This window comes from Plecotus auritus, assembly GCF_963455305.1.
Source record: "Plecotus auritus genome assembly, chromosome: 9".
In the NCBI taxonomy this organism is placed as follows: domain Eukaryota; kingdom Metazoa; phylum Chordata; class Mammalia; order Chiroptera; family Vespertilionidae; genus Plecotus; species Plecotus auritus.
The window spans coordinates 6,034,880-6,048,926 of NC_137783.1; the positions used below are offsets into that span (position 1 = coordinate 6,034,880).

General features: G+C 63.4%; 1 protein-coding gene across 1 annotated transcript in view; it reads right to left on the reverse strand.

Moving 5' to 3' along the window:
• Nucleotides 1-1,423: 1,423 nt before the first annotated feature.
• The window catches only part of CFAP46 (cilia and flagella associated protein 46), a 65,120-nt gene continuing 52,496 nt past the window's right edge, over nucleotides 1,424-14,047 (reverse strand). Inside the window, exons 51-59 of the mRNA XM_080640879.1 lie at nucleotides 6,096-6,166; nucleotides 5,953-6,013; nucleotides 5,849-5,884; nucleotides 5,195-5,297; nucleotides 4,445-4,557; nucleotides 3,302-3,383; nucleotides 2,724-2,860; nucleotides 2,531-2,611; nucleotides 1,424-2,163 (exon numbers count right to left, since the gene is read on the reverse strand). Of these exons, the coding sequence (XP_080497005.1) occupies nucleotides 2,042-2,163; nucleotides 2,531-2,611; nucleotides 2,724-2,860; nucleotides 3,302-3,383; nucleotides 4,445-4,557; nucleotides 5,195-5,297; nucleotides 5,849-5,884; nucleotides 5,953-6,013; nucleotides 6,096-6,166 (806 nt within the window). The 3' untranslated portion in view covers nucleotides 1,424-2,041. The remainder of the gene's footprint in view (nucleotides 2,164-2,530; nucleotides 2,612-2,723; nucleotides 2,861-3,301; nucleotides 3,384-4,444; nucleotides 4,558-5,194; nucleotides 5,298-5,848; nucleotides 5,885-5,952; nucleotides 6,014-6,095; nucleotides 6,167-14,047) is intronic.

Here is a 14,047-nt window from a genome sequence, read left to right on the forward strand (position 1 = left end):
CGACCCGCTCGCAGGGTCCGCCGGCTGGCGGTGCGGTCATCTGCTGCCCCGCCCTGTCACCGCCTGTGTCCTTTGTGGGACTTGTCCAGAGCACGCAGACCTGGTCGCCCTGTCTCACAGGCCTGTCCACCATGCGAATTACATCCCGTCCCCTATTATTACCAATAAATTCAAAGTGATCTTTCTTCTCCTTACAGTTTTTAGGGTTACATAAATTTCACCCACGTAATTTTTTCACGCTTGGATCTATTACAGAAAGCCACTTCTATTGTAGAAGTTAATTGATAATGTGATTTGTTATGTTGCTGGGACATAATTCAGAAAGTTATTTTAGCGCCTTTGATACATGAAATCGCACTCACGTGAGGAGACACAGGGGAGGTGAGCAGTGAGCGTGCAATGAAATATCTCCAGAAGCTTTTACTCCTGTTGTCTGGGTGCGTGCCAACACCTCTCCACAAGAAAGCTCATATTTCCAACGCTGCTCCGATCCAAATTTATTCCCTGGTCATTAGTTAGCTTTTAAAAGAAACCTGGAACAACTATGTGTATATATTTGGAAAAAGGGGGAAAAATCAAACAAAAAAGGAGGAATCTCCACCTTTCAATATTATCAAAGATGAGCTTTAAAAGCACTTTATATTGCATTAATTACAGATTCATGGAAAGCGGCATAAATAGTGCAGACGATGGCGAATGGGACCCCAACCGCACACTGTGCTGTCCACAGGCTTGTGTGTGGGGGTGCGTGCACCTGTGTGCATGTGTATGCATGTGAGAGCCTGTACATGCACACGTGTATACATGTATGTGTGTGTGTGCCCCCCTTCTGCTTTCTGGATCTCCCTGCCTTGTGCGCCGCCCACCCCCGCTGCTCCCCCTGCACGACTCCCTTCAGCCCCCAGGACCTGCCACGGGGCTGAGGTGTAGGGCGTAGGGCTGGCAAGTCCAGTGCCGGCCAATCAGCCAAGAGGTTTGGAGGGAGAGGGCATCCCCATCCAATCCCGCTGACCCAGCGTGGGACACACACGTGCCAAGGTCAGAGGGCCAGCAAGGGGCTGGCGGTGTGGGCACCGACCTGGCCTTCCTTTATGCCATCGTTTCCCCCACCGCCTCTGCCCTGGCGTGAGGAAACACGTGGACAGAGCCCGAGCCACAGAGCCGGTCCACGGCGCCTGCTCCTGTCACACCTGGTGGCTCTGCTCCACGTGGCTCCACATGTCAGGGCCCGCTGAAGACACAGCCCACTTGATCCGGTGGTGGCAGGAGACCTGGGCTGGGAGGTCCTGGCTCCCCTCAGGGCCCAGCGCCACACGGGCCTCCCGTGACCAGCAGAAGAAGCCGTGTTAGCATCACGTGAACACCTGTCCCTTCCTCTGCCGGGGTGGGAGCCACCCAAGTGGGGGCTCTGGGGGAGGCTGGGGGCTCATTTCACATGGCCAGGTGGGAGAAGGTGCTGGTGACGTGGCTCCCAGACCCGAGGCTGGGCCAGGCCCCGCCACCACTCAGCGTCTCAGCCACAGACACCACTCGCAGGAGCTGGGTTCAGTCCTTTACTAAAGCTCTTCCATGGAAAACGAAAGGGCCCAACCGTGTTCCTTGTCTCAGAACCGGGCGTGTCCCTCCCCGGACCACGAGCCGCAGCCCCAGGGACGTCGGCCAGACACGGTCTTCCGAGGGCACCCCTGCTGCTGGCGGCTTGTGGGGGTGGAGACCACCCCTCCTCCGGGTCCCCGGGGATAGATGCGCCCCCTCGACAGGGCAAGGTGGGTTCAGGGGTCCAGGCAGCCTGGGGTGGCCCCTGGTGCAGCCCTCACCCCACCTGCCTGCCGGGCCCCTCCTAGGTCCTCCCATTCCATGAGGGTCCCGGTGCAGAGGTGCAGGCAGACCCTGGGAGGGCCCTGGATGATGGTGGAGGAGGCAGGTGGCACCGGGCCGAAGGGGAGGGACTCAGACCAGCAGGAGGGCCCTGCAGGAGGGCCCGGGCGGGGGGGGGGGGGGGGCGGCGGCGTGCAGGGGCGTAGCGGCTGGGATGGGAGGATCACACGATGGCCTGGTTCGGCAGCCCGTACAGGACCAGGTTGAGGCTGATGGAGAGCCACTCAGAGCCGTGCAGCTGTGGTCGGAACATCAGCCTGTTCTTGGGGGTCTGTGGAGACTCATCTGAGGGGAGAGGGGACAGGAGGCTCACCGGGAGCAGGAATTCCGGGGCCCCAGCCCAGGGCCATGCGCCTGGGTGGGCGGGGAGGGGTGCTCCTGGCTCTGCCTGTGACACAGCCCCCCCCCCCCCCCCCCCCCGGCCGGCCTGGACGCTGCTATGAACACACCCCCGGGCTTTCAGACTTGGTGTGACTTGAACGGTTTTAAAGACAAATCAGCAGATCTAATGGCCGGAGTTTCCCCTGGGGAGTGCAGAGGCCTAGCCCGGCTGTGGGCCCGATTGCAGGAGGCCATGCGGGCGTGGAGGTGGGGACGCTGACACTGCAGGGTGCGGGACGGTGGGGACGTGAGGCGGACAGTCTCTAGTTACCGTGGCCGACCATGTCACCAGCTTCCATCCTCTGAAGGAGACGGGCCACTCTCCCGGTTGTCTTGCCAAGTGCCAGCAGATCTGGGGAAGAAATTCCACCTCAGGTACGTGGACCCTCACCCGCCCCACCCCCCCCCCCCCCACCGCGGGCTTCCATGGAGGCCCAGGGGTGGGACAGGCCGGCCCCACGCACTTTCCCACAGGACGTTGGCCCTCAGCGTGTTGTCCTGCAGGGTTGTTGGCCACTGGTTCGCCAGGATGCTCCTGACCCCCACCAGGCTCAGCAGGATGGCCGTCTCGACGGGCTCCTCCAAGGCCAGCTGGGAGACACTGCAGGGGACCGAGCGCCCGTGGGACAGAGCCCGCTCCGTCCTCACCCCAAACAGCACCAAGGGCTGGAACGCGTATCTGGACTGACAGCTCTTCAGACTTCCCACCCCCAAACTTAAATGCCCCCCCCCAAAGGCATTCAGATCCCTCTGCAGGGCACCCCCTGTGAGAGGAAGTCCAGGTCCCTGGGGTGTGCGTGCTGGGGGCACCCGGCCCAACCCCAGCAGCCTCGAGGCTCCGGTGGCCGGTGGTCAGCTGCCGGAGCCCCCGAGACTTCGCAGGGAGGGTGTGGGTGCCCGTCATGGAGGTCTGGCTCCCTCTTGGGGCTCTGCCCACAGCTTGTAGGGGAGCTCCCCCCCCACACTCCCCACGGGATGCGTCCATCACTCATATGCCCCCCAGCAGCCTCCCCAAGCCGGGCTGCCGGCAGGGCCACCACACCTCTTGTGCTCCGAGGACTCCAGCGTCCGCCGCATGCTCTCGTAGGACCGGCTCAGGTCCAGCAGGACCATCAGCTGGCAGTCTGCAGGACATGGGCGGGTGGCGGGGCGGGGTGGGGGTGCAGGCTGGCATCCCGGTGCAGTGACCACAGAAACAGGCCCAGCTGCCTGAGGCCTGGGTTTGAACTGCAGGCCCTTTTCTGGGGTCACTGGCCGCACGGGCGCTCGGGACGTTCTCTGCTTCAGGAGCCCCACAGCCCTCTCAGTCTCCTTGTGCCCCGGGGCCCCAGCATGCTCCACCCGGCAAGGGGGTCTTGGCTCCCAGCACGCCACCCCGACCAGGCATCTGGCTTGCCTAGGCACAGGGCAAGGAGCTGGCCACCCTGGCCCCATGCCCTCTGAGACAGGGCCAGTGTCCGAGATGCACCCAGGGTGGGCGGGCAGCGGCCCCACAGATGCAGAGGCCCACCCCGCTCCCAGGGTGGCCTGGCTGGGCTGGGCCTCGGGCGGCCCCGGGGGCAGGCAGACCCTCCAGCCGTTTACACACAGGCCTGAGGGGAGCAGTGGGCCCAGCAGTGCCGTGGCCCCCGGGGCCTGTGGCCTTCACATTTCTGGGCTCCCTGGCCATCCCGTCTGGGAGGCTTGGGTCCGTTTCAAAGAGGCCCTGTTTCCACCTCCCAGGTGACATGTTTACGGGGTGGAGTGGGGTCCTGTCCTGCGTGGCCCCACAAAGTGCGTGGGGGCTGGAAAGGAGACTGGGACAAGCGTCCACAGGCTGCCATCAATGGGGACACACACCTCGAAGGGGAGGGGCCTCCTTAAGGGGTCCCTGAAAATGCCACCAGCCCCTGCGCCGTGTCCTGGGGTGGGGGCCGGAAGTTCAGACAGAGGGGCTGGTGGGCAGGGCGGGTGACCCATGCATGGCAGACGTGCCCAGCCTCCCCGTCCTCCGCAGGCCCGAACGGGGAGGGTGACCCCCTCCTGCCCTGGTGGTCTGCCAGGCCTGGAAGTCTACATGGGGGCCCTTCGGAGGTGACGGGGACCAAGGGGCTGGGAGGCCTGCTCTGTCCTGTGCCTAGTCATCTGGTGCCTGCGGTCCCGGGGGAGAGCCGGGCTGAGGGGGGCCCTTAGAGGACCCGCTCACCTTCCAAGTTCATGGCAGCCAGCCTTTCCACCAACAAGTGCGACAGGAAGTTCTCCATCCCGTAGAAGAAGAAGCCCTCGCAGCGGCCCAGCAGCTGCTCCCACTCGGCCTGGCTGCAGGGCAGGGGCTCGGTGGGCGGGCGGCCAGCCGGGGACAGGCACGTGCCGAAGCCCCGGGTGACACCCTCCGGGGATGAGGTTTTAAGCAAAGACATCCCGCTCAGTCTTCCCTCCACCCCCACTGGGTGGCGGGGACGCACAGAGCCTCGTGCACTCGCCCTCCCAAGGGACCTCTCCTGGCTCTGACTCAGGGTCCCTGGGAGCTGGGGCCAGCCGCTCTTGGGAGAAGGGTGGGCCCCGTGTGCCTGGAAGGGACCCCCATCTCACTGGGCATGGCTCTGGGAAGTGCAGGAGGGACACTTCCCAGACCCCAAGCACACCCAGTCCCTGAGGGCACCCACAGGACCTGCCCCACTGGACTGGCTGTAGGACCCTGTGCAGGGCACCCCTGGGGCCAGGTCCTCAGCTGTGAAATGGGGTAAGGACGACGACGCCCTGATCCGGGCACCCAGAGTGAGATGAAGGAAAGTCAGGGGGTCACAGGACAGAAGGGGGGCTCAGGCAGGAGGGGCGTGAGGGAGAGACGAGGGAGACGGGGAGGGAAGGGGCCCAGGTGGAGACTGAGGACGGGAAGAGCACCCCCTGGGGCAGGGAGCCCCACAGGACGGCGTCCCGGGAACCCAGGCCAAACCTTGGAAAGAGCTTTTTTCCCAGATGTCCCACCCATCGCGCGGTGTATGAGTCCTTGTATTTATCCAAAATGTCCCGGGTTACGGAGACAGGCAGCCACGTTCCTGCAACGAGAATGGAATGGAGGCAAATCGCAGAAGCTTCGTCACCGGCGTGGAGCAGGCGGGGCTGCGGGGCGGGGCCCGGGCTCACTTCACGGGGCACCGGCGTGGCGATGCCGCACTCACTGCCAGTGGAGACGCTGGTCTCCTTCCCTCCCTCGAGGAGAGATTTGCAAAACCAGTTTCACCAAAAAAAATCCTATATAATAAAAGTGTAGTATGCAAATTGTCCCCTCAACCGGGAGTTCCACCAGGGGGCGGGGCCGGCCAGGCTAAGGAGGGAGGACCTGGCCAGCAGCCAGCAGCCGCTAGGGACCCTACCAGTGCACAAATTTTGTGCACTGGGCCTCTAGTAAAAAATTTTTTTAAATCTCAGAATTAAACACCGAGAGCCTGGGGGCAGGAGGCCTGAGAGGAGGGAAAGGCCCGAGCGTCCGGAGCTGCCTTGTGGGGGCCCAGGCCATGCCTGATGCCGAGGGTGGGGTGTGGCGTGTTCATGTGCGTGTGCATGTGTGTGTGCATGCAGAGAGGGGAGGGGCCGTGCCAGTGCTCACCTGGGCCCTGGGCCTCCTCGAAGGGGTCCACGACGTCTGGGCTTTGGTTAAGGAGAACCAGGGCCACAAGCTGGTGCTGGGCGGTGGGGCCCGGCAAAGGATACACCTGAAGTTGTCCGCGTCTACTAAGATGGCGTCGGGAGGGATGACTCGGGGCGCGCTGCCCTGTGACAACAGGCGGGGTCGTGGGGCCTGGCTCCAGCGCACCCAGGCCCTCAGCCCAGGGCCAGCGGCCTCGCCCACCTACCTTGCGGCTCTTCTTCCCTGGGCCTCTCCGCTTGAACTCTTTGCCTTTGGCGCCCTTTTTCGTGGTCCGGTCTGTTGGAGACATGGAAGGAAGTGGTGAGGCCGGAGGACGAGCCGGGGCGGGTGCAGGGCACCGCTCGCTTTGAAACGGTTGGTCTGATGTGATGTGAACGTCACCTCAATACCAAAGCAAGATGTAGGGAGAGCTGTTCCTTTTACGTTTTCTAAATGTGAAATGGCAGTAGCATCTCAAATGTAAAGACTCAGAGGGCGGGGAAAGGCCTCGGCCAGGCCCGCCCAGTGACCATCCACACCCCCCACGGGGCACCCCCCAGGGTGCCGCCCCCCCCCACACCCCCCGCCTCTCTCCGCACAGCCGTCCCCTGGCTGCTGCTCACTGTGCAGCGGCTGTGGGTTCGGGAACAGTGACGGACCCGCCTGTATCGGAAGCACGGATGTGGGGTTCTCCTTTTTTTTTCCAAACCAATCTGGAGTCCGTTTTCTCTCCTGTTGATGGCTCACGTACTTGCTGTAGCCCATTCTGCTTTCCTTGGACTTTCTGTGTTCTCGCTCTCACTTCTTAACTTAGCTACCCACTCAGGCACGTCACACCCGTGTCATTGTCTAGTACAGACGTTCAAAGCCGAGAGGCCCTTCCAGAGTGACGGGCCCCTGGGGACCTGCACGCGGAGGCAGCACCGCGGGTCCCTGTGGCTTTTCTGTGTCTTCCATCATTGATTGTCCCCCCTCTCCCCCCTTTGGTTTAACCGGGTTTCCTAAGGCACCCGACTGGGGACTTGCATGTCATCCCCGCAGCGGCCTCGCCTGCACAGGGGGTCACAGGTGCTCCCTCTGTCCCAGCCCCCTGGGTTCCACTCCCCTCTTTCCTGCCTTCGTTGGACTAACTGAGCGCTGTTTGCAGCTCACCTCCCTTCCCCCGTGTTCGCGGTGACTGCTCAGCGATGGCCTAGCCCCCCCACGGGTGCGGGCACCGGGCCACGCAGAGTCTGCTGACCCCGTCCCCTCAGCCCAATCGATCACACCGTCAGATGGTCCCATTCACACACATTACAAACCCCACAACACACACTGTTCTTTGCCCTAAACCCGTGGTGGGCAAACTGTGGTTCGCGAGCCACATGCGGCTCTTTGGCCCCTTGAGTGTGGCTCTTCCACAAAATACCACGGCCTGGGCGAGTCTATTTTGAAGAAGTGGCGTTAGAAAAAGTTTAAGTTTAAAAAATTTGACTCTCAAAAGAAATTTCAATCGTTGTACTGTTGGTATTTGGCTCTGTTGACTAATGAGTTTGCCGACCACTGCCCTGAACTGTCAGAGTCTTGGGAGGAGATTTTAAGGACAACGGTCCTAAGCGTCCACCCGCACTCCCCACTTTCCCTGCTGGGGAGCAGCCTCCTCAGTGTCCCTGTGCCGGGAAGGCCGCGGTGTGGGAGGAGGAAGGTCTGTGTGAGGGACAGGCCGCGGTGTGGGAGGAGGAAGGTCTCTGTGAGGGACAGGCCGCGGTGTGGGAGGAGGAAGGTCTCTGTGAGGGACAGGCCGCGGTGTGGGAGGAGGAAGGTCTGTGTGAGGGACAGGCTGCGGTGTGGGAGGAGGAAGGTCTGTATGAGGGACAGGCCGCGGTGTGGGAGGAGGAAGGTCTGTATGAGGGGCAGGCCGCGGTGTGGGAGGAGGAAAGTCTGTAAGAGGGGCAGGCCGCGGTGTGGGAGGAGGAAGGTCTGTAAGAGGGGCAGGCCGCGGTGTGGGAGGAGGAAGGTCTGTAAGAGGGGCAGGCCGCGGTGTGGGAGGAGGAAAGTCTGTAAGAGGGGCAGGCCGCGGTGTGGGAGGAGGAAGGTCTGTAAGAGGGGCAGGCCGCGGTGTGGGAGGAGGAAAGTCTGTAAGAGGGACAGGCCGCGGTGTGGGAGGAGGAAGGTCTGTAAGAGGGGCAGGCCGCGGTGTGGGAGGAGGAAAGTCTGTAAGAGGGGCAGGCCGCGGTGTGGGAGGAGGAAGGTCTGTAAGAGGGGCAGGCCGCGGTGTGGGAGGAGGAAGGTCTGTATGAGGGACAGGCCGCGGTGTGGGAGGAGGAAGGTCTGTGTGAGGGGCAGGCCGCGGTGTGGGAGGAGGAGGAAGGTCTGTATGAGGGACAGGCCGCGGTGTGGGAGGAGGAAGGTCTGTATGAGGGACAGGCCGCGGTGTGGGGGGAGGAAGGTCTGTATGAGGGACAGGCCGCGGTGTGGGAGGAGGAAGGTCTGTATGAGGGACAGGCCGCGGTGTGGGAGGAGGAAGGTCTCTGTGAGGGACAGGCCGCGGTGTGGGAGGAGGAAGGTCTGTAAGAGGGGCAGGCCGCGGTGTGGGAGGAGGAGGAAGGTCTGTATGAGGGACAGGCCGCGGTGTGGGAGGAGGAAGGTCTGTATGAGGGACAGGCCGCGGTGTGGGAGGAGGAAGGTCTCTGTGAGGGACAGGCCGCGGTGTGGGAGGAGGAAGGTCTCTGTGAGGGGCAGGCCGCGGTGTGGGAGGAGGAAGGTCTGTGTGAGGGACAGGCCACGGTGTGGGAGGAGGAAGGTCTGTATGAGGGACAGGCCGCGGTGTGGGAGGAGGAAGGTCTGTGTGAGGGACAGGCCGCGGTGTGGGAGGAGGAAGGTCTGTATGAGGGACAGGCCGCGGTGTGGGAGGAGGAAGGTCTCTGTGAGGGACAGGCCGCGGTGTGGGAGGAGGAAGGTCTGTATGAGGGACAGGCCGCGGTGTGGGAGGAGGAAGGTCTTTATGAGGGACAGGCCGCGGTGTGGGAGGAGGAAGGTCTCTATGCCGGGCAGGCCGCGGTGTGGGAGGAGGAAGGTCTGTATGAGGGACAGGCCGCGGTGTGGGAGGAGGAAGGTCTGTATGAGGGACAGGCCGCGGTGTGGGAGGAGGAAAGTCTGTAAGAGGGGCAGGCCGCGGTGTGGGAGGAGGAGGAAGGTCTGTATGAGGGGCAGGCCGCGGTGTGGGAGGAGGAAGGTCTCTGTGAGGGGCAGGCCGCGGTGTGGGAGGAGGAAGGTCTGTATGAGGGACAGGCCGCGGTGTGGGAGGAGGAAGGTCTGTGTGAGGGACAGGCCGCGGTGTGGGAGGAGGAAGGTCTCTGTGAGGGACAGGCCGCGGTGTGGGAGGAGGAGGAAGGTCTGTATGAGGGACAGGCCGCGGTGTGGGAGGAGGAAGGTCTGTATGAGGGACAGGCCGCGGTGTGGGAGGAGGAAGGTCTGTGTGAGGGGCAGGCCGTGGTGTGGGAGGAGGAAGGTCTGTGTGAGGGACAGGCCGCGGTGTGGGAGGAGGAAGGTCTGTATGAGGGGCAGGCCGCGGTGTGGGAGGAGGAAGGTCTGTATGAGGGACAGGCCGCGGTGTGGGAGGAGGAAGGTCTGTGTGAGGGGCAGGCCGCGGTGTGGGAGGAGGAAGGTCTGTGTGAGGGGCAGGCCGCGGTGTGGGAGGAGGAAGGTCTGTATGAGGGACAGGCCGCGGTGTGGGAGGAGGAGGGTCTGTATGAGGGACAGGCCGCGGTGTGGGAGGAGGAGGAAGGTCTGTATGAGGGACAGGCCGCGGTGTGGGAGGAGGAAGGTCTCTGTGAGGGACAGGCCGCGGTGTGGGAGGAGGAAGGTCTGTATGAGGGGCAGGCCGCGGTGTGGGAGGAGGAAGGTCTGTGTGAGGGACAGGCCGTGGTGTGGGAGGAGGAAGGTCTGTATGAGGGGCAGGCCGCGGTGTGGGAGGAGGAAGGTCTCTGTGAGGGGCAGGCCGCGGTGTGGGAGGAGGAGGAAGGTCTCTGTGAGGGGCAGGCCGCGGTGTGGGAGGAGGAAGGTCTGTATGAGGGGCAGGCCGCGGTGTGGGAGGAGGAAGGTCTGTGTGAGGGGCAGGCCGTGGTGTGGGAGGAGGAAGGTCTGTATGAGGGACAGGCCGCGGTGTGGGAGGAGGAAGGTCTCTGTGAGGGGCAGTCCGCGGTGTGGGAGGAGGAAGGTCTGTATGAGGGACAGGCCGCGGTGTGGGAGGAGGAAGGTCTGTATGAGGGGCAGGCCGCGGTGTGGGAGGAGGAAGGTCTCTGTGAGGGACAGGCCGCGGTGTGGGAGGAGGAGGAAGGTCTCTGTGAGGGGCAGGCCGCGGTGTGGGAGGAGGAAGGTCTGTATGAGGGACAGGCCGCGGTGTGGGAGGAGGAAGGTCTGTGTGAGGGACAGGCCGTGGTGTGGGAGGAGGAAGGTCTGTATGAGGGGCAGGCCGCGGTGTGGGAGGAGGAAGGTCTCTGTGAGGGACAGGCCGCGGTGTGGGAGGAGGAGGAAGGTCTCTGTGAGGGGCAGGCCGCGGTGTGGGAGGAGGAAGGTCTGTATGAGGGACAGGCCGCGGTGTGGGAGGAGGAGGAAGGTCTCTGTGAGGGGCAGGCCGCGGTGTGGGAGGAGGAAGGTCTGTATGAGGGACAGGCCGCGGTGTGGGAGGAGGAAGGTCTGTATGAGGGACAGGCCGCGGTGTGGGAGGAGGAAGGTCTGTATGAGGGACAGGCCGTGGTGTGGGAGGAGGAAGGTCTGTATGAGGGGCAGGCCGCGGTGTGGGAGGAGGAAGGTCTGTGTGAGGGACAGGCCGTGGTGTGGGAGGAGGAAGGTCTGTATGAGGGACAGGCCGCGGTGTGGGAGGAGGAAGGTCTGTATGAGGGACAGGCCGCGGTGTGGGAGGAGGAAGGTCTGTATGAGGGACAGGCCGCGGTGTGGGAGGAGGAAGGTCTGTGTGAGGGACAGGCCGTGGTGTGGGAGGAGGAAGGTCTGTATGAGGGGCAGGCCGCGGTGTGGGAGGAGGAGGAAGGTCTCTGTGAGGGGCAGGCCGCGGTGTGGGAGGAGGAAGGTCTCTGTGAGGGACAGGCCGCGGTGTGGGAGGAGGAGGAAGGTCTCTGTGAGGGGCAGGCCGCGGTGTGGGAGGAGGAAGGTCTCTGTGAGGGGCAGGCCGCGGTGTGGGAGGAGGAAGGTCTGTATGAGGGACAGGCCGCGGTGTGGGAGGAGGAAGGTCTGTGTGAGGGACAGACCGCGGTGTGGGAGGAGGAAGGTCTGTATGAGGGACAGGCCGCGGTGTGGGAGGAGGAAGGTCTGTATGAGGGACAGGCCGCGGTGTGGGAGGAGGAAGGTCTCTATGAGGGACAGGCCGCGGTGTGGGAGGAGGAAGGTCTGTATGAGGGACAGGCCGCGGTGTGGGAGGAGGAAGGTCTGTATGAGGGACAGGCCGCGGTGTGGGAGGAGGAAGGTCTGTGTGAGGGACAGGCCGCGGTGTGGGAGGAGGAAGGTCTGTATGAGGGGCAGGCTGCGGTGTGGGAGGAGGAAGGTCTGTGTGAGGGGCAGGCCGCGGTGTGGGAGGAGGAAGGTCTGTATGAGGGACAGGCCGCGGTGTGGGAGGAGGAAGGTCTGTATGAGGGGCAGGCCGCGGTGTGGGAGGAGGAAGGTCTCTGTGAGGGACAGGCCGCGGTGTGGGAGGAGGAAGGTCTGTATGAGGGACAGGCCGTGGTGTGGGAGGAGGAAGGTCTGTATGAGGGACAGGCCGCGGTGTGGGAGGAGGAAGGTCTCTGTGAGGGACAGGCCGCGGTGTGGGAGGAGGAAGGTCTGTATGAGGGACAGGCCGCGGTGTGGGAGGAGGAAGGTCTGTATGAGGGACAGGCCGCGGTGTGGGAGGAGGAAGGTCTGTATGAGGGACAGGCCGCGGTGTGGGAGGAGGAAGGTCTGTATGAGGGGCAGACCGCGGTGTGGGAGGAGGAAGGTCTGTGTGAGGGACAGGCCGCGGTGTGGGAGGAGGAAGGTCTGTGTGAGGGACAGGCCGCGGTGTGGGAGGAGGAAGGTCTGTATGAGGGGCAGACCGCGGTGTGGGAGGAGGAAGGTCTGTATGAGGGACAGGCCGCGGTGTGGGAGGAGGAAGGTCTCTGTGAGGGACAGGCCGCGGTGTGGGAGGAGGAAGGTCTGTGTGAGGGACAGGCCGCGGTGTGGGAGGAGGAAGGACTGTATGAGGGACAGGCCGCGGTGTGGGAGGAGGAAGGTCTCTGTGAGGGACAGGCCGCGGTGTGGGAGGAGGAAGGTCTGTATGAGGGACAGGCCGCGGTGTGGGAGGAGGAAGGTCTGTATGAGGGACAGGCCGCGGTGTGGGAGGAGGAAGGTCTCTGTGAGGGACAGGCCGTGGTGTGGGAGGAGGAAGGTCTGTGTGAGGGACAGGCCGCGGTGTGGGAGGAGGAAGGTCTCTGTGAGGGACAGGCCGCGGTGTGGGAGGAGGAAGGTCTCTGTGAGGGGCAGGCCGCGGTGTGGGAGGAGGAAGGTCTGTATGAGGGGCAGGCCGCGGTGGGGGAGGAGGAAGGTCTCTGTGAGGGGCAGGCCGCGGTGTGGGAGGAGGAAGGTCTGTATGAGGGACAGTCCGCGGTGTCAGAGGAAGGCTTTGCTCCCCACCGTGAAAGTCATTTTCAAAAATATCCACACCGACAGGCTTTTCCGTAATAACTGAAAGACCAAGGTCACTGTTTGCGTTGTTCTGCCAACAAGTCTCGTGGCTCCTACCTGTGTCCTCAATGCACGAGCGTCTTTTCCTTTAAAACCGCTGACGCTAGCCTGAGCCAGTTTGGCTCAGTGGAGAGAGCGTCGGCCTGCGGACCGGGGTTCAAGTCCAGCCGAGGGCACACGTACCTCGGTTGCAGGCTCCTCCCCGGCCCCGGGCCCTGGTCGGGGCACGTGCAGGAGGCAGCCAATCGATGTGTTTCTCTCACATCAACGTTTCTCTCTGTCTTTCCCTCTCTCTCTCTAAAAATCAATGGAAGAATATCCTCAGGTGAGGAATAACCAAAAAAAACAGCCGCCGCCGCTCACGGTTAATCATCGCCGCCGCCGGTCCACCGCCCGCCCGCTGCGCTGCTCCTGGCTCCGTCTGCTTTGTCTCTGTGTCTGGTTCATCCAGCCACTTGGGTCTGTGGAGTCAGTTTCCTCGAATGTGGGGAACGGGCCGCTGTTACCCCGGGTCCAGGCCCAGAACCGTCCGGGGAGCTGTCGCCGGTGGCTCCTGTTCTGCTCTCCGTTCTCTCCGGGGGGCGAGGGACTCAGCCTCCCACTTCCCCCCGGGCCCGGCCACCGCTCACTGAGCGGGCGACACTTCGCCTGGCTGGGCGCTGAGACTCCTGCTCCCGCACCTCCTCGGGGAGACCGTTCGGGCACCTGGGAACAGGTGGGTCCTGGCACCCTGGCAGCTGGTCTCTCCAGGGCAGGGCAATGCCCTCTGGTCGCCGCCCCTAAACCTGGGGATCGTCAGGCTCTCCCTCTGCGGTGGACACCTGAGCCCCTGCGGCCCTGGCTGAGTGTCGGGACCGCGGTGGCTGCTGCGGGCGGCTCTGTCCTGGCCGTGGTGGTTTCTTCACACGCTGCACTGACTTGCCGTCAGCCGAAGACGTGGGGGACCCTCTGCAGGTCCCAGGACCTGCCCTGCAGACTCCTGTCCCTCTGGGGCACCGGGCCCCAGCCCAGGGGGACCACGAGGCTCTGCGGTCCCCGCTGCCAGGTCTCCAACGTCTGAAAATTATTGCTTTGTGCCTCTCGCCTGGAGTTTTCCTGTCCCAGGTGGAAGGGCACACTTGGTCCTTGGCGTTTCATCTTGGATGGAGGCAAAATCCAATCTGCTTATTTTCCATTTGATTTCATACTGATGGACGTGCGGTGTTCCTGCGGCAATCTGCCCCGTGCCCAGCGCGGAGCATTCCCACGCGCCACCGTCTGCGCACCCGGCACCACAGCGGAGCCGCCCCGCCCCGCCCCGCCCCGCGCTCAGGAGACAAGTTTGTGTGGCCAAGAACAATCTTAATATATATATTTTATTGATTTTTTACAGAGAGGAAGGGAGAGGGATAGAGAGTTAGAAACATCGATGAGAGAGAAACATCGATCAGCTGCCTCCTGCACACCTCCCACTGGGGATGTGCCCACAACCCAGGTACATGCCCT